The sequence below is a fragment of the Gekko japonicus genome, unplaced genomic scaffold, assembly GCF_001447785.1.
Source record: "Gekko japonicus isolate JY-2015 unplaced genomic scaffold, Gekko_japonicus_V1.1 scaffold275, whole genome shotgun sequence".
Lineage (NCBI taxonomy): Eukaryota > Metazoa > Chordata > Lepidosauria > Squamata > Gekkonidae > Gekko > Gekko japonicus.
This window is the reverse complement of record NW_015170895.1, coordinates 39017-50195: the sequence shown is the minus strand read 5'-3', so window position 1 is coordinate 50195 and position 11179 is coordinate 39017. Positions and strand designations below refer to the sequence as shown.

Sequence of the window (11179 nt, the reverse complement as noted above, 5' to 3'; positions counted from 1 at the left end):
AAAATGGCTTCCTGGCCCCAAAGTGGCGATCAGCATTTCCCTGGGCATGTAAGAAAGGGCCACATGAACTATGCACTGAGGCAACCCTTCCTGCCCTCCCTCTCGTGATCTGCCCAAGTTCACACTGATTAGCATTTTGGACTAGGATCTGAGAGATTCGGGTTTGAATCCCCGCTCTGCTATGGAAGCTCGCTGGGTGACTTTGGGCCGCTCACACATTCTCAGCCGAGCCTCCCTCATGGAGCGGGTGTTGTGAGGATAAAATGAAGGAGGGGAGAACAATGTTGTAAGCCACTTTGGGCCCTGATGGGAGAGGTAAGTGGGGTATAAGAACATAAAAATAAGTAAACAAAAGCCGATTCCACAACAGACATACATCGAAACAGCAAATTCGGGGCACTGTTTTTTTTTAAACTATGAAAGACAACAGACTCCTGTGTTTTATATTATGGAGCAATGTTTTCTTCTCAGAGAAAAGGAATAATTCCATTCAGGGGTCATTTCCTGTGGGAGCGCACAGGAGCGGAGCTCTGGCAGTAAGGAGCCCAGGGGGCGGGCACATGCAACAAGCCCCACCCCCTGCTCCCAGCAGCCCTCAGTCAGGCCACGAGGAGCAAGAAGCAGCCAGGTAAGTTGCAGAGCCCCCCCTCACCCGCCTTCAGGTACAAGCTCTCCCTCCTCTGTGAGGGCAGATCTGCGTGTCTCCCCCCCCCCATAGCTAGCAATCCAAAATCCAAAACAGTCCAGTGGCCAAGTGAATAAAACAGACCAAGTTTTATTCAGGTACCAGCTCTCCCTCCTCTGCAAGGACAGATCTGCACGTTCCCCCCCCCCCAATAGCTATCAATCCAAAACAGTCCAGTAGAGCCTGAGCGGTGGGTGCTGCCTTCTGACACGCTTTCGGACCGGTGATATCAGGGGGTGTGGCATATGCAAATAAGTTATGCTAATGAGTTATGCTAATGAGCTCCTGCACCTCTTTTTCTATGAAATGACCCCTGATTCTACTTGAGATCAAGACAGCAAGTGCCCAGTCCCGAGTCGTGCAGCACCCTGACTGGCAGCTCTGTGGGCTGTCTTGGTCCTCTCCTGCTTAGGGTGCCACCGCCTTCCTCACCGTTTCCGCCTTTGGCCTGGCTGCTTTCTGGGCAGCCAATTACCTGGCTGCTCTGGAGCACTGCTGATGGTGAACGGATGCCATTCGTACTTGGCGATGACGGGGATGTTCAGATATACGTAGTCGCCCGGTTTGTAATGGAAAAACGGAGGTCTCCTAATCACCAAATGAGTCACCTGGGTTGGGGCAGAAAAAAAACAACAAGGAGAGATCCAGTCACGTGAGTTAGAAGCAATGCTCCCTCTAAGCTGTGGAGTCTTGTGAGCAAAAATTCTACTTGGTTAGCCACTGGCATTAAAGTTGCGAGCGAGCGATTTGGCTACGGCATAAATTAGTTTGCTCTGGAGCCATCCTTCCTGAGCTAAGACAAACATGTGTGAGCTGGAGGTGAAAAAACTGTGAGCTAGCTCATACGAACTCAGCTTAGAGAGAACACTGGTTAGAAGGCTTCTTGCTACAGCCCTTACGCCCACAGCTTCCCTCTTCATAGGCACGTTTTCTTAACACTTGACCACTCCTTCATTTAGGGGACGAACCTTAGAGGGCAAGAGGTTGATTTCCACAATCTGCAGCCCTCGGATGTGCATCAGCGCGACACCAACAATCTTCTCCAAGAGGAACAGGAATCCAGGCACTAGAAACCACTTCCAGAAATTAGGGCCATGGGCAATTAGCAAAGCCCAGATGAAGATATAAGAAAGGTGGGTCCAGTAGAAGACCTGCCAGTTGCACAGAAAGAGAGAACGTCTTGTGGGAGGGGCCAAGGAGCTCCTTCGGTTATAAAGTTCAAATCAGCGCCAAGAACCGGATGACATAGTTGGGATAATGGAACAAAGTAGATACAGGGCCACATGCACCTGCCAGGTATATGCACTTTCAAAAGGTGCTCTGATGAAAAATATATACAGCAGGGAGCAAAGATACATATTTGATTTCTAAATTGTCTGTGGAGAAATGCAGTTATTCAGATAAATTGGCTAAGTTTGACCCTAAATGCTCAAATGTATGTTGGAAGTGTCAAAATAATGTTGGATCCTTTTACCATATGTGGTGGTTATGTGATAAAGTAAAAAAATATTGGGCTTGGATTCACGAAATTTTACAGAAAATTTTAAAATGTTCTGTACCCTTTGTTCCAGAAATATTTTTGATGAATATCCTACCTGAAAATTGTAAATAAAATTACTCTTCTCTTATATTGTATTTGACTACAACTGCCAGAATTCTCTATGCTAAATATTGGAGAAAAACAGAAACACCTTCGAGAGAAGAAATTTTAAGCAACATTTTGGAAACAGCGGAAATGGACAAACTAACTCTAATTCTGAAAGGACAAGAAGAAACCACATTTGAAAATACATGGTCAAGATTCTATAAGTGGTTTGAAGACTATACTAAGTAAACAATATAGACATTAAAAACTTCTTAAGGACATACAACGTTCAAACTTGATATATTTACTAGTGATATTCTCAATGATATAAGGTGAAATATATAAATGTAAGGTAAATTAGGCATGAGTCAAAGAAGGAACTGAAAGGAAAATTCCCCCCCGTGTATATTTGTTATGTCTTCAGAATTAAAAAAATATTGAAAAATTTTGAACACAATTTTATTTTCATGAAAATATTGACATATCATCAGTTCAAATTAATATTTCAGTTTTAACCCCATACCAATATCCCCAATTTACTCTCTCCCTCCCGCTGGCTTCCCGCAACGCTTCCCCCCTCGTCCCTCCAGCACAACTTAAGATAACATCATATTCTTATTTCAATATTGTTCCAAATATAGTAAGTTATGTTTCACATCCCAGTTCTTTTCTAGGTAAACTTTAAAGTCTCTCCACTCTTCATAGAATTCCTGATCTTCTTTGTTATTCAATTTTTTTGTAATTTTGTCCATCTCCGCCATAAACAAAGTTTTTTGTATCCATTCTTCTAACTCTGGAATTCTTTCTTGTTTCCAACATTGTGCATAGAGTAGTCTCGCCGTTGTAATCAGATACCCAAATAGAGTCCTTTTTGTAATATTCAGTTCTTCCATTTTAAGTCCTAAGAGCAGAATTTCTGGCGCTTTCTTAAAGGAACATTTCAGAATCTTTTGCATTTCCCCCCCGTGTATATTTGTTATGTCTTCAGAATTAAAAAAATATTGAAAAAGAAAGAAATGCAGTTATTCTCCTGGGAGGTTTGAGATGAGCAAAGCCTCTACTGTGCATTTTAAAAGTTTTTTTCTGGGCTGAGAACAGGCATGGGGGGGGAGCGTCTGTGCAATGGCTTTCCAGATGTACTTCAGTGCACCTTCATTCAAATGCTAATAAGATCGAGCAGGAGAGATAACGGGTGGGTCAAGATCTCCCCCCTCTTCCTAGCAGGGAACAGAGGTGTGGAGGTGTTAAATGCTAGAGGGACACCAGGAAATAAATGTTTAGAGTTTTCAGGAAGAGCTTCTCTGACTTGGTCTGACATGATAAAAACTCCTTGAAGCAGGAAGGAGCTTTCTTTTCCTTGGGTGCTGAGGCCATGAGAGGAGACAGGACTCTCAGTTGAGGAGGCAGCCATTGACCATGTGGTTGGCCTGGACACCTGAAGGGAGCTTCAAGGTAATGGTACTGCTATAGAGACCTGTAACTTCCTAAGTGAAGGAGCCCGTCCTATTTTAACATCTGATAGGGCATGTTTGGAGAGAGGGACAGAGGATTTGCGTTTTTGCCCATTTCTTTTGTAACCCTTGCTCAGTTTGGTGCTGTGCTAAAAGTATGCTTGTAAACGTTTTCTTTTTAATAAATACTTTATAACTTTGGATGCTGGGAGTGGCTCTCTGTACCACACAGATCTCCACCATCTCGGACATACTATTTCAGAAGGAGCACCAAGGGTTAGCAAGTGGCTATTCTTCCAAGGGCACGCACGGCAGTAAACTGATCCCGTGGTGACCGGGCAATGGGCGACACAGAGGCAAGCCCTCGGAACTTGGAAGGGAAGCTGGGAGTCCTGACCCTCCCAGAGGGCAATTCTGTACAAAGGTCAGGTGGTGATGGTGAGCTACCTGAGAGTGGAAGAAAAGCCTCTCCAGGGGTTGAGAAAACCTTGGAGGGCAGGGTGGAACAGGGCCTGCAGGCCAGAACAGGCACATTCTGCCACAGGGTCATTTGAGAGGTGCTGGGGCTCATACCCACCTAGGTGCCCCCAGACTCTATTCCTGAAGCTCTTCCCCCAGTCCCAGAGATGTGGGGCCAGACTGTCCATTCTCAAATGGGAAGGAAACACATTCTGCACATGCTCCTAGACACGCTTCATGCTCCATTTTCTTTCGTGTGCTTGGTGCCACTTGGAAAGCAAGCAAAGTAAAGTAAAGAGGGTGAAGCGGAAGCTGGCCTCCTTACCTCAAAGTGGCCACTCTTGCGGAGGAAGGGGCAGGAGCAGACGAGCATCAGGCCAATGAGCACCTGGAGGAGAAGGCCCGAGAGAGAGGCAGTGCCGTAGATCCAGCCAATCCCGGGTCGGGTTGTTAACAGGTATTCCCAAAGGCGATAGCTGCCTTTGGCCCGAGACATTCTCGCTGCAGGGAAAGGAAAGCCGGAGGAGGCAATTCAGGCCACGCCCCAGTCAGAAGGTTCCATATGGAGATCGGAACCAGGACACCGGAACTGGCTGGGCGGAGGAGCATCCGTTACTCCTGCACCAAAGCCCATGGCAGCCTTAGGACTCAGTTTTCTTTGTCGTCGTACTCATACCATGTACATTTTATTCTTAAAATTTGAAATGTATGTCCACTAGAATTGCCACCCTTTAGGTGGGGCCTGAGGATCTTCCAGAATTACAACTGATCTCCAGACAATAGAGATCAGGTCCCCTGGAGAAAATGGCTGCTCTGGAGGGTGGACTCTATGGCTATTATGCTCTGCTGAGGTCCTTCCTCTTCCCAGGCCCCGCCCTCCCCAGGCTTCACCCCCAAGATCTCCAGGTATCTCCCAGCCCGGAGCTGGTAACCCTGACATCTGCTGCCTTTAGATTTAAAACAGATGGCAATTAATTTGAAGAAGAAGAAGAAGAAGCAGCAGCAGAAGCAGCAGCAGCAGAAGAAGAAGAAGAAGAAGAAGAAGAAGAAGAAGAAGAAGAAGAAGAAGAAGAAGAGAGAAGAGAGAAGAGACTGGATTTATACCCCATGGCCCTTCACTACCCAAAGGAGTCTCAGAGCAGCTTACAAACTCTTTTTCCCCCCCTCCCCACAACAGACACCCTGTGAGGTAGGCGGGGCTGAGAGAACTCTGTCAGAAACTGCTCTTTTTCAAGGACAGCTCTTATCAGAACTATGGTTTGCCCAAGGTCATCCAGCCAGGTGCAAGGGGAGGAGTGGGGAATCAAACCCAGTTCTCCCCTGTGAGGTGGGTGGGGCCGAGAGATCTCTTGACAGAAACGGCTCTTTTGCAAGGACAGCTCTTGTCAGAACTACAGCTTGCCCAATGTCATCCAGCCAGGTGCAAGTGGAGGAGTGGGGGAATCAAACCTGGTTCTCCCAGATTAGAGTCCGCGCACTTCACCACTACACCAAAGGGCCCAGAAACTGGTGCTCACCAAAGTTGGCCACGTGAGCCCCGGTGTGGACAGCAGTCAGGGCCACCACGACGTAGCCCACCAGCTGGTGCAGAATGACGTTCTGGTCTAGAGGCAGCACCGCAGCGGCCCAGGTAGCTCGCAGCCATGTTAGGCACCGACGTAACATCAGCACCTTCGAAGGAAAAGGAAACCAGGGAAGGCTTTATCTGGGGAGCGTCCCACTGGAGGGACCTGGGTGGTCAGCAAGGGGAACGAGATTCCCTGGTGTGCCAGACGGCGGTCTTTGCTTGGTACTTCCTTTTGCATCTTGGGATGTTTCTGCCAAAATTTTACCATGCTTTTGAGTTAAAAAAAAAAAATCAACTCCATTTTTTTAAAAAAAATCATGGAAAGATTAGGAAATGGGGATACAACTTACCCGCACGCTACAGGCATCCTCGGAGGCCCATTTGAGGCTAGACGGGTGGCCACCCAAGGAAGGGGCTTCTCAGTCGTGGCACCAGTGTTCCCTCTGAGCTGAGTTAGTGTGAGCCAGCTCACCGTTTTTTAGCCTCCGGCTCACACATTTTCATCTTAGCTCAGGGAGGATGGGGCTCCAGAGCAAACTAACTGATGCAGTGGCCAAATCGCCCGCTCACAACTTTAAGGCCCGCAGCTCACAAAGTGGGATTTTTGTTCACAGGACTCCATAGCTTAGACCAGGGGTGTCGAACTCATTTGCTATGAGGGCCGGATCTGACATAAATGAGACTTTGTTGGGCCGGGCCACGTGTGTCATAAAATGTAATGCCAGGTAGCGAAGATATAAACTTTATAAAGGACACAAAAACAAAGGGGTTTTTTTGGCTTAAAATAAAAACATGCTTAAAACATTAGCTCTGTAAGCTGCTAACCTACTTTTGACTGACTGACATTTACCACAGAAATCTCATGCTCAGAGTTCTGAGTCTAGGACGCAGGTGAAAACATGCAATGGCTGAGTGATTAAGAGAGTCTGGCGAAGCAAGCTATGATGCAGCAGCAGCAGAACTGGAAGCAGAAGACGGCCAGTTCCAGTGCAGGCCTGATGTAAGCCCTCCGGGGGCCTGATCCGGCCCCCAGGCCGCATGTTTGACACCCCTGGCTTAGACGGAACATTGTGTGGCACCAAAGCTGTGGAATTCCCTTCCCTGGAAGATTTGTCTGCCTACTTCCGTTGGTGTCTACAGTGGGTGTAGACTTTTTTGTTTCGTTTGGCATACCAATAACCAGTTACTGGCTCTCTTCCCTGGTTCTCACATTGGTCATCTATGCGTCTTTATTTAATAATTTAACATTATTTTAATGCTTCAAATGTGTTTTTTTTTTTTTTTTAATGTTCACGACCTTGGGAATCCTTCTCAGGTGAAAAGACGGCATAAGAGTGTTTTAAAATAAAACGAATGAAAATATTGCAACGATATTGATCGCTGTGCTTGGGAGAGGACAGGCTTCTTAAATCCCAGTCTGCCCAAATGTTGGGAGTTTCACACGGTAAAAATATCACAGCACGCGGGGCTGCACTAGGATGCGACTGGGGAACTTCAAGCGGATCACAGTGCGGCAACCAGACGGCTAACTGGGACTTCCCACTGAACCGGGTCTGAGGGGCACTGAAAGCTCTCACTGGTTTCCCGATGGTTTCTAGGAACCATGCAAAAGTGCCGGGTTAAAGCCCTCCACAGCACGGAACATTGTTCTCACATGCAAACCTGCCTTTCCATTAATATTGTTTAATGCAGGGGTCCTTTTGTAGAAAAAGAGGTGCAGGAGCTCATTAGCATAGCTCATTGGCATAACTTATTTGCATATGCCACACCCCCTGACATCACCGGAACTGTGTCAGAAGGCAACACCCACCACAGGCTCCACTGGACTGTTTTGGATTGCTAGCTATTGGGGGGGGGGTGAACTCACAGAGGAGGGAGAGCTTGTACCTGAATAAAACCTGGTCTTAAAGGTGCCACTGGACTGTTTTGGATGGGGGGTGGGGGGCTCTGCAGCTTAACTGGCTGCTTCTCGCTCTGACTGAGGGCTGCTGGGAGCAGGGGGTGGGGCTTGTTGGATGTGCCCGCCTTCTGGGCTCTTTACTTCCGGAAGCTCCGCTCCCGTGCGCTCCTGCAGGAAATGACCCTTGGTTTAATGAGGTCCTTCAGAGCAGAGGCGGGTTGCAACCACAGCCTTCCTTCTCTGTGGGGGCACCACGCCTACAGAACCCCTCCCCCTTTGTCAAGGTGCCTTTTCTAACTGGCCTTCGGGGCTGGATAAAAAACATTTTCCTCTCCTGGGCTTTTAACTGATTTACCTGTTTTTATGCGGTCGCTGTTTCAACTGCTGGTCATCCGGCTGGTTTGACGGCCGTGATGCGACCTATTCATCTCTGTTTGGGAACCCCTTTGAAATGTCTCTGAACTGAAATGTGGGCTATAAACAGGGCTCTTTTTGTAGAAAAAGCCCAGCAGGAACTCATTAGCATAATAGGCCACACCCAACAGCAGGAACTCATTAGCATATTAGTCCACACTAATTATCCAGCCACACCCACCTTATTTATTTATTTATTTATTTATTTATTATTTCGGTTTCTATCCCGCTCGAACCCCCCCAGGGAACCTTTTGCTTCTTATTCTGTTTACCTTGTTTGTTGTCAAAACCCAGGGCCCTTTTTTTGTAGCAGGAACTCCTTTGCATGTGAGGCCACACACCCCTAATGTAGCCAATCCTAATGAGTTCCTGCTGTTGGGTGTGGCCTATTATGCTAATGAGTTCCTGTTGGGCGGGGCCAACTTGAGAGCCAGCCGGAACTCCGTTCCTGTGCGTTCCTGCCCAAAAGTAGCCCTAGCTATAAATATATTTAAACCAGACAACCAATCAATATTGGGTTAACTCCTGTCCTTTGGGGCCAACATGGCAGTTGTTGTCTGTCAAACAGGAGACACCCTGCATGGAGTTTAGGTGGAAAGATTATTCATGAAATGCAGATTGTGGGAAAGGAGCCATCAAGTACAGGAAGTTAAGAACTGACTTGCCCTGTGCAGAGACAGAAAGGGCGCATCTGAACTACAAATGCGCCCGCTTGATACTAGTTTAACCACAGTGGTTTCCCTCAAAGAAGCCTGTGAATTGCAGCTTAGGGAGAGAGTTCTCTGGTGGGGATCCCTAGCTATGTATCTGCTTATTATTTATCGAGTAAGCTCTATTTTATTAAGTGATTTCAAGAACAAGACTAGAAACTGCAGGGCAACAGCCCTGTTTAAATAGCATGCAAAAACCACACCCAATCACACCCAACGATAGGCTATTTACATCACATTAGTTCCTCACTGGCCACCTCCAGAGTCCTGGTGGGCTATTGTTCTAGAGCTCCAAGCTCCGCCAGTCTCTGGTAAACAGTCCGGGAATGTTCCGACCCTGATACATAACAATATACCTCTTCTAATTAAATGCATTGTTTAAAAGCAAAGCAACCAACTAGAACAGACTAAAAACACTCGCACGCAGAACAAAGGATGTATCAAATTCTGGCCACAGTCATGGAAAACTCAAGTGCCAGAAAGGATTTCAAGAAAGGTAAAGGTTTCCCTTGCTCGAAAGCCAGTCGAATCCAACTCTAGGGCTGCGGTGCTCATCTCCGTTTCCAAGCTGAAGAGCCAGCGCTGTCCGAAGACATCTCCGTGGTCATGTGGCCGGCATGACTAGACGCTGCGGCGCACGGAACGCTGTTACCTTCCCCCTGAAGCGGTACCTATTTATCTACTTGCAATTTCTTGCTTTCGAACTGCTAGGTTTGGCAGGAGCTGGGGCCAGAGACGGGAGCTCACTCCGTCAATGCGACACTCGGGTCTCGAACTGCTGAACTAACGACCTTCCGGTCTGCAGTTCAGCGCCTCAACCACTTGAGCCACCGCAGCCCCAGTTATTTCAAGAAAGACATCCTCTCGAAAAAGTAAAACTGGAGGAAGGACCCTGGACCTTCCTTTGTGGGGGAGGGTGTCGTTCCACAATAGCCGGACAAGCCTCAGCCCGGCCCAGACCAGGGCCCAACTCGCTCATTGCAATGGTGGGATTCCTATGAAGAAAGGGGACATCTCAGGTACGCAAGCCCCCTGCCACGAAGGCTCTTGGAAGGGTTTCGAAGGTCAGAGTCAGCATCTTGAATGGTGGGAGCCGTTACACTCACCACTATGAACGTGCAGTTGAAGTTCAGGCACTGCCCACAGCCTCTGGCCAGCATCGTCCAGACACCAGAGTCGGCGTGCCTCAGTGCCGCGCAGGCAAAGAGGAGGAGGTTCACACACCCGTAGCCGCCCAGGAAAAGGAGCTTGCTGGTGTTGTTCCGCCAATAGGCCGGGCTCAGGTAGCGCGGCCTGCCACTCTTCCTCGGAGCTCGGGGGGGCTTCAGCCAGTTTGCAGCGCTATGAGAGAGAAGAGGAGGAGGAGGAGGAGAACCAAACTAGTGAGAGAGGAGAGCATGGAACATCTATGGGCTGCTTTTCTGCCACCGGATGGCCCACGGCAATATGGGGTGGACACGGAAGGTCACTGATTTGGTGAAAAGGCATCTCTTCTATTGCACACGCTCAGCAAGCTGCCTCGGGTGGCGGTGGGCTCCCCCTCACTGGCAGTCTTTAAGCAGAGGCTGGACAAACACTTGTTAGGGATGCTCTAGGCTGGTCCTGCATTCAGCAGGGCGGGGGCTGGACTAGATGGCCTGTTTGGCCCCTTCAAGCTCACCCTTCCTTGCTGGTTAAGCCAACCCAGGTGTCCAACCCATAAACACACAGAGCTGTTTTACAAAATACTGACATTTCGGGGACCCACAGACCTGGAAAAGTTATCCTGGTGCCCACCCCTGACCTGGTCAATGGAAACAGCTGGAGGGTATATATATTTCCCTTGAGTGTGCCGACTAGAAGACTGAAAGGAAAAGGCAGGGAAGGAGCAGTGTTCTGGCATGGCTTATTTGCACGAGTTCTCTACAACTACTCTTCCGCAGGCAACACAGCTGCTCTCTGACTGATGACTCACTAGAGACTGGATTAGGCAGTCTGGGCTGGGCTGGTGGGCGGATGTTCCTGCTTTTGGGAAGATGGCTTAAAATCCATCCATTTTATCATTCACTGCAGATGCGAGGGAGGAAAAACTGCCCAACTGGATCAAAGAATTCACAGCAAAGAATCAGGACACAAACTACGCTCTTTTAGGACTTCCCAAAGAAGACTCCCCGCCGCCACCACCCAGGAGCAACACCCAGGGGCCATTTCCTGTCGGAGCGCACAGGAGCGGCGCTCCGGCAGTAAGGAGCCCAGGGGGCGGGCACATGCAACAAGCCCCACCCCCTGTTCCCAGCAGCCCTCAGTTGGGCCACGAGGAGCAAGAAGCAGCCAGGTAAGTTGCAGAGCCCCCCCCCCCACCCGGCCTGCCTTCAGGTACAAGCTCTCCCTCCTCTGTGAGGGCAGATCTGCACATCCCCCCCCCAATA

At 48.6% G+C, this 11179-nt stretch overlaps 1 protein-coding gene across 1 annotated transcript in view; it reads right to left on the bottom strand.

The window, feature by feature from the left end:
* NOX5 (NADPH oxidase, EF-hand calcium binding domain 5) overlaps positions 1-11179 on the bottom strand; it is a 30038-nt gene that overhangs the window by 12216 nt on the left and 6643 nt on the right. The window contains exons 4-8 of the mRNA XM_015418492.1: positions 9878-10112; positions 5698-5851; positions 4506-4681; positions 1654-1836; positions 1161-1293 (exon numbers count right to left, since the gene is read on the bottom strand). Of these exons, the coding sequence (XP_015273978.1) occupies positions 1161-1293; positions 1654-1836; positions 4506-4681; positions 5698-5851; positions 9878-10112 (881 nt within the window). The remainder of the gene's footprint in view (positions 1-1160; positions 1294-1653; positions 1837-4505; positions 4682-5697; positions 5852-9877; positions 10113-11179) is intronic.